The sequence below is a fragment of the Cavia porcellus genome, unplaced genomic scaffold, assembly GCF_034190915.1.
Source record: "Cavia porcellus strain 051 isolate PalLab524CR breed Dunkin Hartley unplaced genomic scaffold, mCavPor4.1 scaffold_17, whole genome shotgun sequence".
NCBI lineage: Eukaryota > Metazoa > Chordata > Mammalia > Rodentia > Caviidae > Cavia > Cavia porcellus.
This window is the reverse complement of record NW_026947500.1, coordinates 23,171,825-23,194,473: the sequence shown is the minus strand read 5'-3', so window position 1 is coordinate 23,194,473 and position 22,649 is coordinate 23,171,825. Positions and strand designations below refer to the sequence as shown.

General features: G+C 57.9%; 1 protein-coding gene across 4 annotated transcripts in view; it reads left to right on the top strand.

The window, feature by feature from the left end:
• Macrod1 (mono-ADP ribosylhydrolase 1) overlaps positions 1–22,649 on the top strand; it is a 130,241-nt gene that overhangs the window by 5,539 nt on the left and 102,053 nt on the right. For all 4 annotated transcript variants that reach the window (XM_063227409.1, XM_013150710.3, XM_063227411.1 and 1 more), the window contains exons 2-3: positions 4,028–4,129; positions 4,656–4,772. In XM_063227409.1, coding sequence (XP_063083479.1) covers positions 4,028–4,129; positions 4,656–4,772 — 219 coding nt within the window. The remainder of the gene's footprint in view (positions 1–4,027; positions 4,130–4,655; positions 4,773–22,649) is intronic.

Sequence of the window (22,649 nt, the reverse complement as noted above, 5' to 3'; positions counted from 1 at the left end):
ACCCTTCGGGGTCTCTGGGGGCTGGCATTCTCTCCGGGGTCTGGCAATCTCTCTGGGGTCTGGCAATCTCTCTGTTGGACACGTGGAGTGGGGGCATACGTGTAGCTTAGGTTTGGGGTGGTGCCTGAGGGGCATTAGTGATGCACAGGGAGCCCATTGGTATTCAGTTCTCGACACAGGTAAATTCCTAGGGGCAGGGAAGATGGAGCCCTTTGGTTCTGCCTCCAAGGCTTTACTACCAGCTACAGTGTCCCGTCTGGGCCAAAATCCTTTCAGAGATGACCAGTATGGGGACCCAAATAATTTTAAAAGCCTTTCCCATCCTGAGCTCTCCGGTTGGGCAGAAATTCTCTTTAGTTGCGTCTTGTCTGGCTTGGTGCTGCTTGCACTCCGCTCATGGTCTTGGTGAGTGTGGTGGCCATGTGCCGAGCTGGCCCCCTTTCTGACCCCAGCCTTGTTCCCATTGCAGAGGTGAGGAAACGGAGGCTCAGAAAGGGTGACCCGCCCTTGGGTGGTCCGGAGCCCATGACTCATGGGACCTGCTGTGCAGGAAGAATAATGGCACCGTCACAGCCTGGGCAGGGTCCCCCTGACACCCAGGCTCAACCATTCTGGCTTCCCGCACTTTTCCATCCCATGCTCCCCTTTCCTCAGGGCCTTGGCACATGCTGGCCCCCCTGCCTGGAAAATCCATGGCTTCACAAACTCCTGTTCTGCCTTCAGTTCATCCCCGCAGCTCCCCTCGAACTGTGCCCCACATGCTGTGCACGGGACCTGGGCCTGAATGGGCTGGATCCTCACGTGAACTTCCAGGCCCAGATGGCGATGGCCAAGAAGTCAATGTAGGGGGCTGGGGATTTAGCTCAGAGGCATAAGCACCTACCTTGCAGGCAGGCGGTTGTGAGTTCGATCCCCGGTACCGATAAAAATGAAAAAGACAAAAAAAAAAAAAAAAAAAAGAAGTCAATGTAGACGAAGGCAAAGTGGCCCACATCGCTGCAGGAAGGTCCAGAGGGACCTTAGAGGAAGAATAGCATCCAGACAAGGGGGGCGGCAGGTGCAAAGGCCCAGGCAGGCAGCCACCTGGTTCTTTGGAACCGCAGTGGTTTGTGGCCAGGCGGGTGGGTGGGGTGTCACATGGAGCAGGCTGGGAGGGAGATGGATTCTGTGGAGCTTTACTGGGGAGGGGCAGGAGCTGGTTTATATTCCTGGGCTTCCTGGGGAGCCTGTGAGGAGTGGGAGAAGGGGTGGGGGGCACTGGGGTGCTTCCCAGGGTTAGATGCGGAGACCTAGGGAAGGTACGGGTTGGGAGAGGAAGCGAGGCGGCTGGAGACTCCAGTCTACACGGGAGCTGCAGTGTGTGTGCACAGACCATGTCCTGGACCTTCATGGAGGGGGGTGCCCTGGGGATCCTGGGAGGGAGGATGTGGGGGAGGCACGCAGACAGCCGGGGGGGGGGCACGCAAGGTGAGCGCCCTGAGTGTTTAAGGACCAGGGCAGCTGGGGCGGGGGAAGGAAAAGGCAGGAAGCCCTTCACGCCTGGTGACCCAAGGCAGGCAGGACAAGGTGTGGCAGATGGTGACCGTTCCTGATTGTTGGGGGAGGTGGCAGCGTGTGATGACTGCGGAGCCAGCTTCCGTTCCTCAGTGCCTCTGGAGGAGGAGCAGGGAGGGAGGGGACCGGTGTCCAAGGGCACCTACAGCCTCCAGGGAAGGGCAGGAAATGTGTGTGGGGGTTTCTGCTTGGTGGGGGTGGAGCTCCTGGGGATAGACCCAGAGGCTGGGGCTGCCTCCTCCTGGATGCTTTCCTGGTCTCCCTCCCCAGGAGCCTTTCGTCCCTAGACCAGGAGCAGGGTGGATGCTTGGTAAATATTTATTAACTGATGGAGCCTGTCCTCTCCTCTGCAACCCAATCTTTGCCCTCCCAGTGCCACTGAGCAGCCTCCCAGCCCTGGGCTTATGTACACTAAGCCTGGACCACTGACTGTAGCACATCCTTGCTTCTGCTTTTTGGGGGGAAGGGGGAGGGTTGTTTTTTTTTTTTGGGGGGGGGTCTCTCTACATAGTTCAGCTGGCCTCAAACTCAGTGCAATCCTCCTGCCTCTGTATCTGAGTGCTGGATTTACAGGTGTGCGCCACCCCGCCCAGCTCTTTGTTTTGAGATGAGGCTTTGCTGTGTAGCTCAGGCTGACCTCAAATTCCTGGGCTCAGTCAGTCCTCCTGCCTCAGCCTCCTAAGTGCCAAGACCACAGCTGTGTGCCACTGTCTCTGTGGGTCACACAGTGGAGGTCTGGAGGGTTCTTCAGTGCCTTTCAAATGGCCCCTCTGCCCAGGAGCCTGATTTTCTGAATTTTGTGCCTGGGGTGGAGGCAGGGAGGAGGCTGGCTCCAGCTACCTCCCTGTCTGCCCCATGGTCCTCCGGGTTCTGGTTACATTCTCTCCCAGCCCCAGCATGTCTCTTTCTGGGCCTGTCTCAGCATTTGAGTGGCTAGACTGTATGACCCTTGGATTAGGCTCAGTGTCCCTGGCTGGATTTTATTTATTTATTTACTTATTTTGAGACAGAATCTTGCTATGTAGCCCAGGCTGGCCTTGAACTTTTGGCGACCCTCCTGCTTTAGCCTCCCGAGTGCTGGGATAATAGGCATACCTCTGGTTTAAACTGGCTTTAGGTTCACAAGGACCAGGACCTTGTCTACACCATATAAACAAGAGTAGGACTCGGAGTAGGACCTGCATGTTGTAGATGCCCAATGAATGCAGTGGACTGGTGGGGTTGGGGTGGGGGTGAGAAGCGGCCGCTATGCGCCACAGTCCAGGCTTGATTTGCAGTTTGGAAGTTAGTGGTGCTACACGCTTCCGGGATGTGGCCCTTCTGCTCTCCTCCTTTGACTGACCCCTCGCTTATCTGTTTTCCGATGCTTTTTGAGTGTCTTGATACTGAGGGGCCTTTGCTGCGGGTACCCAGCATGCTCGCTGTCCCGGGGCTCCCCCAGCGGCTGAACCTGGGTGCGCGGGCGGCCTTGGGTCGGCAGGGGGAGCCCGTGAGCCGCCAGCCTGCCGGGTGGAAAAGCCTGTCGCTTGAGGTTGTGTTCTGTGCTGGCCCAAGGGAAGGGAGAGGCAGGGCACTGCAAGGGAGCCTCCCACCAGACCCAGAGTCCCTGAGCAGGTGGCTCTGTGACCGCGGGCAGCCTCCCAGCCTTCCTGAACCCCTGCTTCTTCGCCTCCATAAATGCCTAAGGTGCATTTCCAGGCTGGCAACCGTTGGTGGGGACTCGGCACTCAGTAGTGCAAGGCCCCTGATCTCCTTGCTTTTGTAGTTTTCCTTTGCTTTATTTTTCTGCTGTACAGGGGTAGAAATCAACGTTTGTCCACTGAGCTGCATCCCCATCTCTTTTTAAAACGTTTTTCTTTTGAGACAGGGCCCCCCTAAATTGCTAACTTGATAAATTAGGCTGGAACTTGAGATCCTCCTGCCTCAGCCTCCCAGAGTGCTGGGATTACAGGTGTGTGCCGTATCTGGTTTGTACTTCCCCGAAGGCAGTTGGTTATCCTGTCCTCAGCTCATGTGAATGGTGTGACTGGTTGGTAATGCAACCAACTGAGTGCCACCAGGCTGCCTGGCTTGTCAGGTGTGAGTCTGAAATTATTCTGCTAGGGGAGTCATAATTTTCTTTCTATAGACTAAGAAACTAGGAACCTAGAGAGATGGGGACACAGCTGCTAAGTGGTCAGGCCTGATTCTGAGCCAGTCTGCCACCTCTACCCCTCTACCACCCTTGGCCTCAGTTTCCCTTCTAAGCAAAGAGCAAGGCAGGCTGTTCTGGGGGCTGCTGGGCCCTAACGGCAGTGACGTGCCCCTCCCCTCTGTGATCCCTCCCCACAGGGCTGTGCAAGGCCTGATGGGAATGGGTTCCACCCCTGGAGTAGGCGAGGGTTCCGTGGAGGGGGTCCTGGGGGTAGGAGTACTGCACTGTGCCCTGGCTGCCACTCTGACCCCCTTCCTGCCTGTCAACCCTGCCCTGCAGCCTTTCTGAAGGGCCTGAGTGACAAGCAGCGGGAGGAACATTACTTCTGCCGGGACTTCGTCAGGCTGAAAAAGATCCCAACGTGGAAGGAGATGGCCAAAGGTAGGCCCTGCTTCTGCCAGGCCCCGGCTGGCTCTGAGGTGGGCAGCTCCTTTAGACCCTGGCTTGGGAGAGTTGTACAGCTAGGAAGACTCTAGTGCTTGCTGCATGGGATCCTCCAACAGGGCTGTCCTGTTTAATTATTCACATGGCCTAAAGCCAGTGCAGTTTACTAGCAAGACACCTGTTAGGAAAGAGACTCTGAGCCACGAAAGCCACCTGTTCTGTCTGGAGCTGGGCTTTGCAGCTGCAGGGGTTGGGGAGATGCTACAAAGGTAAGCCTGGTAACCAGCACCCTGGGCAAGTCACTTACCCCACCCCAGCCTCAGTTTCCACATCTGTAAAATGGGAATGTGATATATTACTGCCGCACCTGCCTGTGGCAGTGTTGGAGGCCTCCTTGGCATACAGCAGGTCCTTCCTCAGTGTGCCAACTGCATCCAGGTGGGGTTGGGACGGCCCCTGGGTCCTGACTGGGTTCCTCTGCAGCAGGAGCTACCCTGTGACTCCTAGCCTCTGCCTGTTCCAGGGGTGTCTGTGAAGGTGGAGGACCCCAAGTACAAGAAGGATAAGCAGCTGAATGAGAAGATCTCACTCTTCCGCGGCGACATCACCAAGTTGGAGGTGGATGCCATTGTCAACGCTGGTGAGTAGCTGGCCCAGGTGGCCGCCTTGTTGGCTTGGCTCTGGTGTGCCGTGCTGGGTGTGGGTGGGCGCCACCTGGCTCCAGAGAGGCTTGAGGCTGTCAAGCAAGGCTGGCCCACTGGCGCCATCGGAGCCCAGTGCATTGGCCGCTGGGGCTCCCCTTCACTCGAAGCCCTGACCCGCAGTATTAGGTCGCCCGCATCTCTGAGAGCCATTAGCAGCGGGAGAAGGAAGAGAGCCAGTGAATGTGGTTGGAAGCGGGCTGGGCCAGGCTGCCCTGCCAGGAAGGCAGAGGGCAGGCCCTGGGGGTCCCACCTGGGTGTGCCGTGACCGTTTCCCTTCCTCTAAACCCCCCATCCCTGCACCTGGGCAGATGAGGGGGGCACGGAGGGAAGGATGGGCGCAGAGGGACCCCTGCCGCCTCCTGGCAGCTCTCCAGCAGCGCTGGAAACGGGAGCTGCTCGGCTTCCTGTGCATCCGTCCGCCTCTTGCTGGCTTGGCAGTTTATTGTGATGAGTGCAGAGTCCGGAGCGGCTGCTTCTTTGTGGGAGGGAGAAAGGCGGCTGCCGATGTACTCAGGCAGTGGTGGCTGTCTGGCTGGGGTCCATAGGCCTTGGGGGAGGTCTCTGGAGTGCTCGGGGGTGGGATGCCAAGGGCTGGGCCAGGCTAGCAAGCATGCGTGTGTGTGTGTGTGTGTGTGTGTGTGTGTGTGTGTGGAACATGGTCAAGTGCAGCCAGGTCTGGGCCAGCTGGCTCGCTTGGTCCAGTCCCGCGTCTGAGTAGGGACCCTCTCTCAGGACTCCCCCGGGTTCTGTGTGGGGCCCATCACCGAAGGCCCTCTTGTCTTAGGCTCCAGTTCAGAAGGAAAACACGCCTCTCCTCACCTATACAGGCCTGGGTCACCCGAAGAGCTTCTGGAATTTCCTTCTGTCTCTCTCAACTTTGGGTTTGCAGTGGCTGTACGTGACCCCCATGTAGGCAAGGGAACCGTCCTTTGGCGGTGCCTCTGGGACCTGATGCTGTCGGTGCCCCGTTGGTCTCTGTAAGGACTGGGCTTGCAGGAGGTGGGCCAAGGTGTCCCGGTCCTCCTGCCTGTGGTCTGGGTGTTGTCTCTGGCAGTGGCATTGCTCTGTGCGTCTGCCTGTGCTGGTGTTGGCAGGACTGTAGTCACACGGGCTGTGTGCTCTTCCCCCTGTTCTACCTGTCACAGGTGCACAGGGAATAAGTCACCTGCACACAGGAGTTCCCACTGGGGGTGGCTGGCCAGCAGGAACAGATCTTCTCTGGGGTCCTGCCAGTGGTTCTGCCAGATGGCCATCAGGCAGCTGGTGCAGGTGGGTGGCAGCGAGGTCTGAGTCCATCTGGGGGCAGCAGAGCTCAGACAGCCACAGTGGCCCAGTGGAGAAGGACATGCTTTTTTTTTTTTTGTTTGCTTTTTTCCGGTACCAGAGATCGAACTCATGACCGCCTGCTTGCAAGTTGGGTACTTATGCTGCTGAGCTAAATCCCCAGCCCTGAGAAGGACATTTTTGCGGCTTGTTGGTGTGACATTGTCTGGGCTGGCTGAAGGGACAGCCACAAAGGGGCCACCTGGTCATAACTGTGTGGTTTCAGGCACATACGAAGGGTAGGGAGGTGTCCCCTGGCTGCTTCTGAGCTGCATGGTGGCCGGGAGTGGGGAGAGCGGGGGTCTCTAGAGCTCCTTCCCTGCCTGGTTGCTGATTGGCTGCTGTGTAGGCCATGGTGGGGAGACAGGAACCAAGGTGGTGTCACGGGACACAGACGGAGCAGGCTGGGGCTCGAAGGCTATGGTACGATCAACGGCTCCTCCTGAATGCCCTGCAACAGGTCAGATGGGCACACTAGCTCTCCCCTCCTCACTCCAAAAAGCAGTCTGGCGGCTCCAGGGCTGGGGCAGGGACAGTGTTGGCTGTTTCTCTGGGGACTCTTCTCTCTGTATGCCTCCTCTGCGCCATGGGAGTGATAGGCAATCACTGTCCGTTTGTAGGGGTGCTGAGGCCTGAATGACGCTGTCACTCATCACTGCTGTGGGGTTGGGGATGGAATCGGCCACCTGGGTGTCCTCCTGGGTGTTAGCCCCACCCAAGATGCCGATGGGAAGCTTTCCCCTCCCCACCGCCTGCCTCGGTTTCCTGGGCACCTCCTGGCACGTTTTCCCGGAGTCGCTCCTTATCCTAGTCTCAGCCCGGAACGCCCGGACCCACGGAGAGCCCCGGAGAATAGTTCATGGTGAGGACCTGGACTCGGGGTTCCCCACACAGAACCCGGGGGCGGCCTGGGAGGGCACCTTGCCTCCCTCCCACTCCCGAAGTTCCCCAGCAGTGGTTCCACCCCCTACACTGCCCACCAGGGGGCAGCAGAGATCGCGTCTCCAGCAGAGCCATAAATCAGGCTGTTTATTAGCAGGATAAAAGTCGTGGGCAACGCGGGGCTTCTCAGGGCTGCATAAATCTACGTCTGTGCCTCGTGAAAACCATATGTGCTTAATTCATATGTAAAGTTTCAAGCAGGAAGAGAATACGTGTCCATTAAATTCTATTTGACTTGATTATAATCATTAGCTGTGAGTAATTGCTTCTCAGCGCCGACCACGGAGCCACCACAATAGGCAAAAGGAAAGAGCAATTATCTGCAGGTGGGAATTTTTAAATTTTTAGTTTTGAGCCAGGGGCAGTGTTGGCCCCCACGGCTGTTGGTGGCCCATGGAGACTGGACGAGTGTTGGACAGTGCTGGGGACTTGAGGTCCAGCCAGAACCTCTGGATTTGCTGTATGGGGGTCTCCTTTTGTCCCTGCTGCCAGATGGGGTGTCCTGTCATTCCAGCTGCAGGGACCTGCAGGGTGGGGTTCAGGGGAGCTGGGGAGGGCCTGTGAGGGAAGGGGGATCGGCCCCCCAGGGCCTCGTGTACCCCAAGAAGATGTAGGCTTGGGGTTTCTCCAGCCCAGCTGGGCCCCTCTGCAGGACCAGGATCTTGGGGGGAGGTAGGGATCAGAGGCATGCCTGCTTCCACCCCGCTCCTTCTTTTCCCCTAGAGCTTTGGAATCAGACTCTGTTCCCACTGCCCACCCGGCATTTGGAGTCTGAGACAGGTTTTTCCCCCGACTCTGCTGGTGCTTATGATGGGCTGAGAGGTAGGCGTGATGGGATGTGTGGTGCGTGGGGGGCTGAGGTGGCGGCCAGGCACAGAACACAAGAGGGGATGCCTGCCTGGGTGAGTGGCAGTGCTCAAGGTCAAAGGAGCAGGCCAAGCCCCTGAGCACCCCCAGAGACACCTCAGCTACACTCCACTCACTAGTGCGGGGCCCAGGAGAGACCCAGGCTCTGACCACCTGTGCTGGCCACGGCTGCTGCCCACGAGGACATGCCACATCTGTTTTAATTAAATGGGCTGCCACGCCAGCGAGATAAGCTGGGGGCTCCTGCGCCCCCCTCAATGCTGCACAAGTAGGGGATTCTCAGGAACAGGGCCTGGCATTCCACCCTGGCATGTAACTCTCAGGGCCATACCTTGGGGTACCCAGGTCTGCGGGTCTGCACCGGGGAGGGTGCAGCATCCTTCAGAGCGTCTGTGCTCTCTCTCTCCGCCACGCTTGCTCACCAGCCCTCCATGTGTGCATGCCTTGTCCCGGACAGGAAGTGCCTGGGCACAAAGAAAGACCCCCATTCTTGGCCAGCCCCGGGGTCCAAACTGCCCCGCTGTGACCTTGAGGACCCAGCGGGATGGTGCAGAGATGAATGCAATGCTTTGTGCAAACCTATTCGGAGTCTTTGCCCTCTGTCATCCCAGCTCAGTGCTGAGGTTCGTGACACAGAGGCTAGGACAGGCAGGAATCCCCACTCTGCTCCTGCTGGGGCCATGGAGCCCCTAACTCTCATATGAAAATTGGCTTCAGTGGCAGCCACGTGCAGGGAGAGTGTGAGGATGCCGACGCCCTCAGGCCATCCGGTGCCAGCCCAACACGAGCACAGAGAGCCTAGTACATTAGTACCGGGGGTCTGAGGAGCCAGAGTAGCTGGCAGACTATAATGTGACAAAGTGCTGCAAAGAAGGTCCAATAAAACACCGTGCGACGCCCCGGGGACGAATTCTGCCAGGAGGTGGCGGGAGGCGAGGGGGATCTGGAAGGGCTTGGGGGGCCCAGGGCGCGCAGGCCGGGCTGAGGAGAACAGTGTAGAGCTGTTTCACCAAGACAAGCTGCCCTCACGGGAGGCTTCTAAGCCGCTTACTTATTTAAAATCGGGCATGAAGAGGCACTCTGCTTCCTTAAGTCCTACAACTTTGATTTGTGCAAATCTGCCGGCCGACGTGTACTCTGGTCCCCCTCGCAATCCGCTCGCCTCATCCCATCAGAGCTGCCTGGGGTGGCACAGGCCAGGCCACCAAGCCAGCTGCCCCATCCCTGCCCCCGGCTGGGCTGTCCTGGCCACAGCTGCAGTCAGTGATTTAGAGACCGCCTTGATGGACTAGCAAGCAGGAGGCCGCGCAGGGACGCTGACTGCCTGGTGGGAAGTGATCTGACGCTAAACTGTCGCCGTAAATCGCTTTATCTGTCACTTCAGATTTAAATGCGTTTGCTGAGGCTTGCTGGCCGCTGCCGACAGCAGAAACCTCCACTCAGTGGCAGGGGTGGTGCCTGCAGCAGTGGCCGGGAGGCCAGTGTGCAGAGAGCTCTGCAGACCGGATTGGACTTGACTGGGCTGGACTAGACCAGACCAGACCAGCCGAACCAGCCTGTCTGTGCACATTCCACCTGCCTGGCCTGGTATTCCCTCCTCAAGGGACGGATGCATGCCAGGTACCATGGCCACTGCGGGCAGGACCGTTGTCCCATTTCAGTGATCAGACTGGGATTCTTTGGAAAAGGTGACAGGCCCTACCTCGCAGGTGACCGAGTCAGGACTGGAACTCATGGCCTTGGGTTCACCCAGCAGACTTTCGTGGTGGGTACTGTGCCCTAGGAATGGGAGGGAGTTGGCCTGCTCTGTGAAGCACCGTCTCTGATCTTAACCAAGAAGCGGCCTAAACGAGTGGGAAGGAAGGGAGCCCTGCTGCAGCGCTGGAGGCAGTCCTGGCCGCTGCCCGGAGGCGGAGGCGGGTGCTGGAGTTGAGTGTGCTGCAAGTGGGCGGGGCTATCCGAGGGGAGAGGGACTGTGCTGGCCGGGAGTGGGCGGGCGTGGGAGGACAGTGGGTGAGCTCTGAAGGCGCTGGCCCGTCCCGAATTAGGGGCTTGGTCACACTCACTGCAGTCATTTCGCTCGAGTGAGTTGGGGAGAGCCAGTGGAGGTGGGAGCACAAGGTGGCGAGGACGGGGTGCCCAGGTCTCGCTCTGTCTCCTTGTACCACTGCCCATCTCCTGCGCTAATACCAGCTGTGCAGTACCAGTGGTGACACTGAGGCTCCGAGACAGCCCGGGAGTGGCAGGGCAAGGGTGGGCTTGCCGGGCTCTGTAGATGAGAGGGTAGACCGTCTCCGCGCTTCCCCTTTGCCCAGTGGGCGCACTGTCCCCTGCCCGGCTGCTGGGTAGCTGGAGGAGGGTGGGCCACGTCTGGGTCTGGGCCCAGGTTCGTGGCTCTGGAGGCCTGGGTGGGGCCCTGGATATCTGCCTTCCTGTGCCCCACCGAGTCCCCGCCCCTCAGGCTGTTCTGGGGTGCTGCTTACATGCAGGGCTGCCCCCACCATACACGTCACCTCCTTTCTGAAGCAGACACTCGTGTGCCCCTGCATTTTGCAGACGAGGAGTCTCAGGCACCCACAGACCATTATGCTGGTGAAAGGCAGTGCTGGGAGTCAAACTCGTGTTTTTGTGGAACTAGAGGCTTAACAGGGACACAGTCGACTCTGCTTCTGCACAGCTCTCTCTGCCGGGGAGGCTAGGGGGACAGGAGTCCAGGCAGCCCCTTCCCAATGGTGGCACAGAAGAGCCAGTGACTGCAGGGAGCTGTTCCCACCACTGCAGGGGGAGGTGGCTCATTCCCACAAGGTCGAGGGTGGTTATATAAATTCATAAATGATGGATCCCTTCTGAATTATTGAGATTCCCTCTAGGCTTGCAAGGCCTGGTCCAGTGAGCTGAGCTGCGGCTGGTGGGTGGAACACAGAAGGATCCGGGAAGGTCCTGCCACTCCAAGGTCTTCTGGCAAGTTTCTTATTCATTTGCCAGACCTTCCTGTCATTTCCATGGGCAAGGTGAAGGAGTGCTCTGGACCCTGGACCCAAGAACTATGTCCTGGGTTTTAGTAGGTGTTTGTTGAATGAATGAGTGACCAAATGCCTTTGAGAGTTGGTCAGATGTCAGGAAGGAATCATCTCACTCCTCTGGCAGACGGGCCTGTCTGATTTCATAGATGAGGACAGTGGAAGATTTGTAGCTGTGCCCCTTTCCTTTAGGTTTCTGGCTCTCTACAAAGCCCTGAGGGGACAAGGCTTGTGTTCACTGCATTTCCAGGGGAGTCATTTGAGGCCCAGAGAGGGTGGTCACCTGCTCAGAGTCACACAGCAGGGAGTGGCAAAGCAAGGTCTCAGACCAGGTTTCCTCACTCAGCCGTGGCTCTTTCCGAGGCCCTTTTGTTCCTGTTAGATAACTGTGGGCTGGCCGCAGGCTCTTGCCGGTGCCTGGTGACCCTGAGGCTCTCTGTCCAGCTCTTCCTGTCCTTGAGGCCGCCTGGCCTTGGCAGCCACACCTGTGTACCTACCTGCCTGTGTCCCTGACGTGCCGTCCCAGGCACTGAGCTGAGGAGGCCGTAACTCTCGGGAACGTGTGTATTGGGAAATTAATGGGCACCATTAAATTGGCCGAGCGTGGCCAGGGCTGGAGTTGCAGTCCAGGGCTTGCTCTGTGGAACAGAATGCTGCGCTGCGGCCTGGGCACAAGGTCTCCACGGCCTCAGGCTGGCCTGTGGCTCGCAGCCTGCTTGACAGGTGGAGATGAAGGACTCCTCCCCGGCCCTTCCCCTCCTCAGCACCTGCTGAGGTGGGGGCGGATGGTGATGTCAGGGATGCAGGGAGTTAGATCTCCATGGCAACCCCGTCCCTCCCCTCCCCCAACCTAGACCCCTCAGGGTCACAGCACCCCCTAACAGTCCTGGCCCTCACCTCCCTGCGACATCGGCTTGGTGTCTAGAGGGAATGCCTTGTAACAGGGAGCAGCAGCCCCAGGTGCAGCCCCCAGCGCCCCTGTGAGACAGCTGTGCCGCCCTGCTCAAGTCACTTCGCCTCTCTGAGCTGCGTTTGGCTTCTCTGTGAAGTGTAGCGCGGTGCAAGCAGCCCCAGGCCCTGGAGCTGCGAGCTGAGAGGACTGGTGTGTGTCAGTGCTGTGCTGGCCGGCTGCTGCTGCTCTGCAGACACGCTTGTTTGGGATGAGGATGGGGATGACACCTCCTTCCTGTTTTCCCTGTGGGGAGCTGGGCACCTGCCAGCCTGGGGCAGGGGCAGGGGTATGAGGACGACCCCTCCTGACTCCACCTGACCGACAGCTTTTGGGGTGTCCTGGCCACCAGGGGGCAGAGCAGGCAGGCTGGGCATGCTGGTGCAGGGAAGCGGGAAGGGACGTGATGGCAGGTGGGAGGCGGGCTGGGCAGGGCTGTCCTCAGGGAAGCCCCAAGTGACTCATGTCATGCACAAGTCATCTGCTAGGTCTGGGCCTCCCCTGCCGGCTCCCATTCCCCCCAACCTGGGTCTGCCTGTGGAAGGTCATCTTTGGTCCCTATGTTTGTTTTGCAAAACTAAATAAACAAAGGCTGATGGCAGCTGTGTTTCTCAGAGCCTGGGTGGCATCTTTACACTGCCCCTCCCTGCGGTCCGCATTGAGTACCTATCAGAAGAGCGCAGGAGTCCTGAGGGCTGGGGCAGTGGCTGGGCCTGGCTGTAGCCACAGGTCACAAGGCGGACTGTGGTGCTGGTCTGGTTCCAACACTAAGTAGACAAGCCCAGCCTCAGCTTCCACAGGTGCGCCTGGTGCCTGGGGTTACGAGGAAGGGAGGAGCCGCCACCTGGGGCACCCAGCGCTTTGCCTCCTGCTTGGTGCAGGGCCAGGTGTGACTCTGGTCTTATCCGAGCGCCCGTCGTGGTGAGGTTGGCCCAGGTGCTGGCACAGCAGGTGCCCCGGGTAACGTGCGGTGCAGGCACTAATGACTGGCCAGGGCCTGGGACCCTTGGGTGGAAGCAGTCTGCTCTAGGCCGGGCCGTCTGGGGATACCCGATCTCTGCAGGTGGGCAGGGGAGGGGACATGCTATTTATATCCACGAGGGGGGTTTGCCAGTGGGGCAGCAGCTGGGTGTGGTGCTGGGTCCTAGCAGGAATGTGAGAGTTTGGCAGGGGTTGGTGCCACCTCACAGCTGCAACAAGTGGCCCTAGAACAGCTGGTTCCCTCATCCCCTCCCACGGCCTCCTCCCCCTCTGGGACATTGTAATTGCCTTAAAAACGGGAGCTAGCGGTGGCCACGGGTGGGGAGAGCAGGCAGCCGCCAGCGTCCCTGCCAGCGGGACTCGGGCTGTTTCATTATTGCTGCCTGGCTGTATTTCACGTACGGTTTAGGCATCATAAAACGCTACAGCCCTTTTGAAAAAGCAACAGCTACCTTGCTGTGGACGTGGAGGAGAAACAGGAGCATGAAAATCTACGGAGCAAATGGCCCAGAATTGACATCTGTGACAGGAATTTCGCCACATGTCCCCTGTCAAAGGAGCTAAATCCCATCGGGCATCCAGCAGGACCCTCCCCTGGGAGGCAGACAGGAAGATGGGATGGATTCGGGAGGAAGGGGTCGGGCAAAGTCCTGGAGGGAGTTCTGTGGGTCATCTGGCTGCCTGCATGCCTTCCTGGCCTCATCTGCCTTCCTAAGAAGGTGACCAGAGCCCCTGATGTCCCCAGTAACCCTCTGGGGCCTGGAGCATGTTGAGGTCAGACAGGACCTTGGGTGCACGTTCTGCCATGGTCACCTAGAAGCCACTGTGACCTTGACCAGGAGTCACCTTTCTCCCGGAGCCTGGGTTTCTGTATTTGTCCACTGCAGAGTGATGGGCCCTCCAAAGGTGGCCAGTGTTAGACAGGTGGCTGGGACTTGGTGAACAGTGACTGCTGTTACCATGGAAGTGGGTGTGAGAGCAGGAATTGATTTTTAAAAGTGTTTAACCTACTGATTCCAGCTGAAAAGTAAGCACACTAAAACCAGGAATCATTCAGAGGAGCAGAGAGAACCTAGCTGAGGTGGGGCTTGTGGCTCAGTGGCCGATCGCTTTAATCTCCAGCACTGCACACACACACACACACACACACACACACACACACACACGTGCACTGGTGCACACAGAGGGCACTATAATCTGGACATCTCACTGGAATGTGCCTAGCAGCCGGCCATCCCTGGAACCCTCAGGCAGGATGCCCTTGGTGGCTTCCAACCTACCAGTCTCCTGACAGCTCCTGGCCATGACCAAGTGGCCTCTCAGTTGCCACTTGACGCTGGTGTCTGGTCCATCCAGTGACCAGGTGTGTGCCTGCCGGTGTGCGTATGCTCTTCGGGGCTGCTTGGGGCACCTTGGATCCTGGCACTGTACCCTGGCCCCAGTCCGGGTGATGCCTCAAAGTTAGTCTGAGCCAGTCTGCTAGACCTTGCTAGGGGATATAGCTCGGAGATTCCTCAGTTGTCACTGAAAGGAAACAGGATTTTAGATTTTATAACTGTCAGCGTGGAGGTCAAGTTGGATTTCAGTGCAGTGCCTCCTCTTCTTTCCACGCTCTACCTCTTCCCCATTCTGCTGTAGCCCCCTTACCCACCCTTCTTGTTTGCAGTGCTAAGGGTCAAACCCCAGCTGTTCCCCCGACAGACCATTTATTCCTTGGTCCAGAGCCACCCCAGCCAGCCTCGCCGACCTCCTGCGGCTTCACTCTCTGCCTCTTGTCTGCTGCTGCCCAGCCTCGGGGTGGCCTGGCCTCTGGCCACTGGCTGTGCCCAGGCCCACGGTCTGCGGTTTCGGTTTCTCAAACAGAAGCCTGTGACTAATAAGGGTTGCCTCGGGGGGCCTGCAAAAATCTTTCCCTCCTTAATATGGGAGTTTAAAAATGTGTCACCATCGATTTGAGGGAAAGACTTGTTCCTGCTAAGAAAAGCGGCCTAGAGATTCGTCTCGCCTTAGGAATCACACAGGCAGCTGCATAAATCCCGAGGCTGCCGAGGGCTCTCCTTGCAAATGCTGCTTCTTAGCCCTCAGCCACCTTGGAGCCTGTGGAGCCCTCCTTGCCGCTCTGTCCCCACCATACTGCCCCCACCAGGCTCCGCCAGACCCCTATGCAGAGCACATCCCTGGGTGGAAGATGCCCGTATATCTGGCCTCCAGCCACCTTTCCACACTTGAGCTGGTGGCTAATTCCGAATCAGGATGGTTTTAATCCCGGATGAGGGATGAAAGGGTTGGGGCTCCTGGAAGCCATGTAGGGCCCTCACACTGCTATGGAGAGCCCCCCCCCCCCAGCTCTGGAATAGTGGCATAGTGGATCTGCCCCAAAGAGGGGATTTTTTAGTCCTGGATGACCACTTGTCTCCTGACCGTGTTCCATCTTTTCCTGGAAGGGGCTGTTGGGGTCTTCGGGGGCCTCCTGTCTGCCCCTCACCCTCACATAGGGTCTGGCCTATGTCCTGCAGCAGCAGAAGATGGTCCCAGCCTCCTCTGGCAATTCTCTAGGCCCAGAATAATCACCACACAACACCTGGGAGGTGACTGCTGTCATTTGTGCGTTCCTGTTTGGGAAGCTGTGGTGTAGGGACATTAAGTGACTTGTCTGGGATCCAGGAAGCTTGAATCAGACCCTTGCCCTGTGATTCCTGGGGAGTACCTGTGGATGAATGGGCACACAGTGGGTGAATGAAGAGTGAGGAGAGGGGCACAGTACCCCCACTGGGAGGGCATGGGGCTTTCCAGGGCCCCTAGGATCTCACCCCCGTCGAGTGACTGCCTTTGCAGCTGTGTTTTGACCTCCCTGGAGGGCTTACCCAAGCATGGCCAGGAGCAGGATGCCCCTGGGCTGCCCTCAGCATGGGCGGCCTTCTTTTGGCTACTGCAGGGCTGACAGTGGCCAGTGCCAGCACGGTGACCTGCAGTCTGGTCCAGGGATCCCTGCGGAGCTCAGGGTGGGTGAAGGGTGGAAACAGCGTGCAGGCAGGTCTTTCCTGGCTCTCGCAGAGCCACGGGTGTGGGCGGAGAGACGGGCAGAGGGCGAGCAGGCTTTGTGGCCCTGGGAACATGTGCTGGGCAGCCGTTCAGCACCTGGTGCAGGCAGAGAAGTCTGCAGCCTGGTGCCCCAGCCACCCCAGCTACATGAAGGGCCCTCGAGGTCTCCCAGCAGCCATTACTGCAGGAAAGCGGGGGCTTTATTGTCCTTGTCTACCTAAGTGTTATTACCATGAAAAGCTTTGGAAACCAGGTTCTTGACCTTTGCTGTTTGCTGAAACATGAGGAGCAGTGGGCAGGGCTCACTTGTGACTCCTCCAAGCCAGAGTCACTCTAGGGGGTCACTCTAGGTTTTTTGTTTGGTTTGGTTTGATTTTGGTTTTTTGAGACAGGGTCTCACTATGTAGTCCAGCCTGGCCTTGAACGCATATCGATCCTCCTGCCTCAGCCTCTGAGTGCTGGGACTACAGGCGTGTGCAAGCATGCCTGGCTTAGAGGGACTGTGAGAGCCAGAGGAGCAGGAAGATGTGCCGGGAAGTGGAGCCGGGAGTTGCAGCGTGCTGGTGGGAGTGTGGCTCCAAGGCCTCAGGACATGCTCCTTTTGTTGCACGGTCCCCCCACCAGACTGGCCTGGCATAGCGAAGGCCTTTTAGGCCTCCTTGATGCCAACTTTGCCAGCCGGCTCCCCTTGGGTGCCATTGGGGGCACCCTGCCAGCTGCTGGCAGTGTAACCTCTCAGTGTAAGTGAAGAATAGACCTGCTGGGCTTTCCAGGCAGGATGCAGGCCTGGCAGGGGTTACCACCTACAGGAGGCTTTCATCTCCGCCACACTTGGCCTGTGGGGACTGGCGCAGAGCCGGGGGTGGGGGTGGGGGACAGAGACCTGGTGAGGGCACCCCAAATGTGCCCAGATCCTCCTCCTCCCTTTTCCGGGACCCAGGGCCTTCTAGGAGAAGACCGCTTCTCCACTCATGAAGATGCGAAAAGGGTCTACAAATCAGAAAGAAAAATGGGTAGAAGATATGGACAGGCAATTCCCGGCAGGAGGAAAACAAATGGCTAGTAAACAAGTGGAGAGAGGCAGGACTTCACCAGGAATCAAGAAGAGGCTAATTGAAATAAGGGCATCATTCTTTACCCAGCAGGGAGCCCGCACGGCAGGTATTGATACAGGGAAGCAGGGTGCGGTCCTGGGGCCTCTTTGGAGGTAGGTTTTAGCTCTGCAATCCCCTGGCCAGTGCCAGGCGCCCCGCTTGGAGACGTGGGATAGGGTGGGGTGGTGTTTACAGAGGGCAGTTGGGCAGCTCTGGCTCTTCTCATAGCTTCTCTCACCACCCTGGACTCTGTGATCTGGGGAGGGTCTGGCCCTGGCAGTGACCTCGGCCCTCTGGACCTCCTGGCAGCCCGCCACATCACCTGGCCTTGGTGCCTGTCCTGCCTCCTATGATGTGGTTTCCTAACTGCGAGTTTTCTCTTACCTGACCTTTGCACGGGCAAATCCCCCAGCCAGGGGCACCCATCCCTCCACATTCTCTTTGCTGACACTGGCCACCAGCTCTGGAAATCTCCAGGTTAGGCGGCCCTGTTGGGCTCTGCAGGACACCATCATTCACACAGCAGGTGGGGGTGCTGGGCCACACATGGGAGCCAGGGAGCACTGGGTGGTGCAGCTGGGAAGCCTCAGGGTGCTACACCACGGTCACGTGGCACGGCCTGCCCCTGGGGATGGGCCTGTGTGGCGGGTCAGGGTCAGAAACCAGGCGGAACATCCGGGCACATTCTGAGGCAGGTACTCTCCAGGAGCAGAGAGGCCAGAAGGGAGGCCACTTCTGCAGGGCCCGATACCTTTCTCTGCCAGTCCAGCCTGGCAGCCCTTATCTGCAGAGCCCAGCATGGCCCAACCACAGTGAAGCTGTCTTTGATGCTGAGCTTGAGGGGAGCCCAAGAGTCACACTTCAAACAGCCACGGTCCCTGGGAATCTGGGTCTCCGTGTCCTTGGCGCACCCTCCGCCCACCCACTCCGGCTGCACCTCCCCGCAGAAGTAGCCATCAGGAGAGCCAGCCCTGTGGTGACCCCAGCCTGCAGCTCAGCTCTGGGGGCCCCAGCAGTTTCCTCTCTTTGCTTCCTCGGTCCTTGTCTTTCTTGAGACTCCAGCCTGGCCAGGGATGAACCCCCAGCCTCCTGCCAGCTTTTTCTTTTCCTAGTCTCAGGCTGAGGTGGGTGCCACCTTCCCTGCTGCATTAGGAGGACAGGAAGCCATTGTAACACAGCCCTGGCCTCTGATCGGTGCTCACCCACAGTGGGCAGTGAGTTTCACTCGGATGCCAGGTGATGGATGTCTGGCTTCCTGCCGGGGTGAGGACTCAGGCACTCAGAAGATCCTGGACAGCATGGTTCCAGTGCTAACCTCTGTCACCATAACCTGTAGCAATCTGCTTAGGTCTGGGCCTTGGTTTGCTTGTTTTAAAATGGGAGCAGAAGGCCTACTGTGCCACCGTGCTGTGAAGATGGAACATGGTGACAGATGCCCAGCGCCTGGCACCATCAGGTCTCACTGCCTTGCTGCTCACAGATGGACACCCCTTTAGGAAATCCCCCCTAATTATGAAGTTACAGATCTGGATGGTCACATGGGGAAGAGGCACATTCATTAGGAGACCCAGGCGCTCAAGATGGGCTGTGCCAGGCTTCTTTCCTCGCCAGCTTCCTGAGACTGTGGGCTCAGCAGAGCACATCTCCAAGTCTTCCTGGTGGCAGGTTCCATTGGCCAGCGCCCCGGCCCCCAGCCACCACCTCCGGGGAGGGCCTGCTCAGGTGACTGTCTCTGGAGATTGCCCTGCCATCTTTCACCCCCTGACTTGTAATCTCAGCTTTAAAGAGGGCTCCATCCCTTCCCTGTGCCCCCCACCATGACTAATCCATTTGCCAGGGCCCCGATCCAAGAGAAAGCTAATTAAAGAATTCCTGCTCTTGGCTCAGCCTGAACTTTGAAGATTCCCCTTGGTCTTCCTGGAGTATTTGAAAACAGGTGGAGAAAGGAGGTGTCGGAAAGGGTGTGGGATAAACTCTCAAAGCCTTCGTAATAGGCTTAATCCCCCCCAAAAGGGGACAGGCATCAAGCTGCCCTCCACTCAGCACCACTGAGAAGGTTCAAATGCTTGGGGCTGCTCCCTGCCTGCACCCCAGGCTGCAGACTCCCTGATTCCAAGCTGCGTGTTCCTCAAGAGTTCCTAGGAGGAAGCGTAGGACTGGACACTCCAGGGGTGAGGGCTTGGGTCTCGAACTGCCTGGCAGTGGAGAGGTCCCTGTGCCCAGGGCTCTCCCTTCCTGTCCATCCCCGCCTGGTCCCCATCCCACCCATCACTGGGCTTGCTGCTGGAATCCGAGTTCCGAGGGGCTGGTGTGCTAGGAGCCCTCCTGGATGCTGTGTTCCCTAGCTGAGGTGGGCAGTTACTCAAAAAAGCCTTCGGTTTTAAAATTATTGTGATTTAATCAGTTAATTTATTTGCAGTGTTATAGGGCGGTAGACCTAGGGCCTTGCGTGTGTTCAATAAGCGCTCTGTCCCCAGCCCTTTTTTGTGGGGGGGGTTATTTTGAGACAAGGTCTCACTAAGTTACCCAGGTTGGTCTCAAACCTGTGATCGTCCCGCTTCAGCATCCTGAGTATCTGGGATTGAGGATTTTTGTTGTTGTTGTTGATGATTTTAGCAGATGCCGGATAGTCCAGGCTGGCCTCTGGCTGCTCTCAACTCAGTCAATGAAGATTTTTTTTTTTTTTTTTTTTTTAGTCAATGAAGATTTTAAAAGATGTCTCTTCCTCCTTTTCCCTTTTCTTCTTCGCTGTTGCCCTTCCTCTCTCCTTCTCTCTCTGTCTCTGTCTCTCTCTCTCCCCCACCTCCTCTCCTGCAATACTAGGGATTAAACCTGGGGTCTCTGCACTGAGCTACATCCCCAGCCCTCAGTGAAGACTTGTTGGGGCTGGGGATTTAGCTCAGCAGCATAAGCACCTGCCTTGCAAGCAGGCAGTCGTGAGTTCGATCCCTGGTACCGATAAAAAGGAAAAAGGAAAAAAAGACTTGTTGACTGTGGGTCTCTTGGCCAGGTCCTGAGACCAGACTCTACTCTCATATAGATAATACTTCTGCCGCCTTCAGAAAGTGTCCCAGGAGTCTTTGGGACATTTACTGAGACTCCCCAAATTACGGATGGGACAAGAGTCTTGGGTCCTGCCCTCCCCATCACCCTGGCCAGGCCTGGAGTCACCCTGCATTTTCTACCACTGTGGCCCACCCTTGCCCCAGGTCCCTCCTCTGTGCCGATGGGGACCTGCGCAAAAACCTCGGGGATGTTGGTCTGTATTGCGGAAATCAAAATGATAAAAACCTGCCACTGAATTCTAGGTGACAGTAAATTACTTAACACCTGAAACAGGTTGAAATGTGGCCACTGTGGCTTTTAATAAGCCCATCTCGGATGCAGCGGCTTCCTTGAGGAGCAGCCGGGTCTCTTCTCAAGGCATAATTTCATCTCAGCCCAGGCTTGGCAGCAGTGCAAATAAGATTTCACTTCCCCTGTAAATCTGCGGGGGAGGAGGGGCGTGGGTTCCATCTGCACTGTCAGTCAGCACTCCGAGGGCCTGTTTACTTTTCCGCAGGAGGAGAGGGTCCCCAGAGGGGTCAGGTGCGGAGGCTGATGGGGAGGTGGCTGGGTCAGCCTGGAAGATGCCGTGGGTGGAGGAGGGCAGGGACAACAGCTGGTGTGCAGGCCCTGGGGGTCAAGCCTCATCATGGGTCCCTGAAAGTGGACAAGTCAATGCCACCCAGACCTCCCAAGATGGAGTTTCAGGGCCAGCTGGGTGGCCTTGGAGCTGGCCAGGTCCCTTCTAAGCAGATGCTAATTCAGCCACAGAATTTAGATGAGGTGCTAACCCGTCCTGATTTGGATGCCCTGTGTCCAGGATGCTAGGTGGAGCCACACACCCTTCTTGGGAAGCAGAGGGTCCCCTGCTGTCTTCCCCAATTGGAACTGGGACTTTATTCCTGAGTCTGAGGGAGCAGGGACACTGCTTACCTCAGTGATAAGCCTGTCCTGGGACTTGTGCTTGGCTGTCAGAGGCATGGCAGGGGCTGTAGGGATCCCAGCAGAATACTCCATTATCTGCCATCCACCGGATGACAAACAGAGATGGGAGGGTCAGAGTCCCCTGCACTGCCCTGTGCTCAGCCCTTTGGGGAACCCACCAGCTCTGCATGCTGTCCTGCTTCTCAAACCCCCTCCTCTTCAGGTCAGACTAGGCTCATTTGGATGTCTTTCTTTCTGCTGAGCTGAGATCCAGGTCCTGGAACCTACCCTGTGGGTCCTCATGGTCTTCCTGTGGGGCTGTCCTGGCCAGGTCTCCATGCTGGGACACTTGTTAAAACCTAGCACCCCCGCCCCCCAGCCCTGGTCTCCCTGAAGCCGTAGGCTCCATCTAGTCTCAGATGCCTTTCGAAGCAGTAAAGAGCAGGCTGAGGAGAGTGTGGCTGGTGTGCTTCGCGGAGTGGGCCAGGTCTGTGTGGATGCCTCTCCTCTCTGCCAGGCCTGGGGGACTTTACTGCTGCTCTGACCCCTGGGCCTCCCTGCAAAGCTGTACTCCAGGGGCCCATGAGTGCTGGATCCACCAAGAAAGGGTGTGCCAGTGTGGAGACTGGGCTCCTTGGGGATCGGAACCCTCCAGACTACTCCGGGAGCCCCTAGCACATGGTGGCAGGGTTGACATTGACTCTGTGGTACAAATGGTAGCAGTGATGATTTCTAAGTGCTCAGGTCTCCACCAACATGTTACTCATGTGGCTCTCCAGCAGCAATGGGGACAGAGGTAGAAACTGAGGCACAGGGGGATGAGGAACAGGTAGTAAGTGGGGGAAGCATGGGTCCAACCCAGGTCCCAGGGGCTCCAGGCCCTGCCCAGTAAGCCCTCCAGGAGAGCAGTGGCATGATCCAGGGGTTCCCAAAGGCAGGTGACCATGAACACCTTCTGGGCAGAACTTCTGTGGGCCCCAGGGCTGAGGAACACAGTTTGGGAAGCAGCCCTTCTTCCCGGCTTGGGGAGCTCCATGAGGCCCTGGGTTTGCAGTGCCACCACAGGTGTGTGGAGGGTGAGGTGTGCTGGGGCAGGGTTGTCCCTGTGGGAGGTGGGGACAAGACTGCATCATTACGGGGATGCCGGGGTCACCAGGGGCCATTGTGCTTGGAAGATGCTCCTTGTACCCCATATCCCTCACCTGTGCGTGTGGGTGGCCAGCGTTTCAGGCTGTTTGTAGACACACTCTTCTCATGTGCATGGTGTGTGTGGGGGGCTTCCTGTGTGCCTGGCGGTGCCCTGTGGGTGTCAGGATCACAGCTGGTCCCAGGTGGAGGGGCTGGAGCTGGTTTCCACACAGGTGAGAATCTCCAGGGGCTGTGTGGGGGAGGCTCGAGGGCTGAGTGAGGCAGGATGTGGCCAGGGAGTTGCCTGTGGCATGGCCGGAGGCTGGGCCGGCTGGGAGGCAGCCTCTCCCTTAATCTCTGAGTCCTCATCAGAGAGACATCCCCGTGTAGACCTGGCTCCCCAGAGACCTCTGCTGTCAGCGCCTGCTGTGGTGTACCCTCCCTGCCCTGGCACGGAGTAGGTCCTCAGCCCCCCATCTCCTGACTGACCTCGTTCCA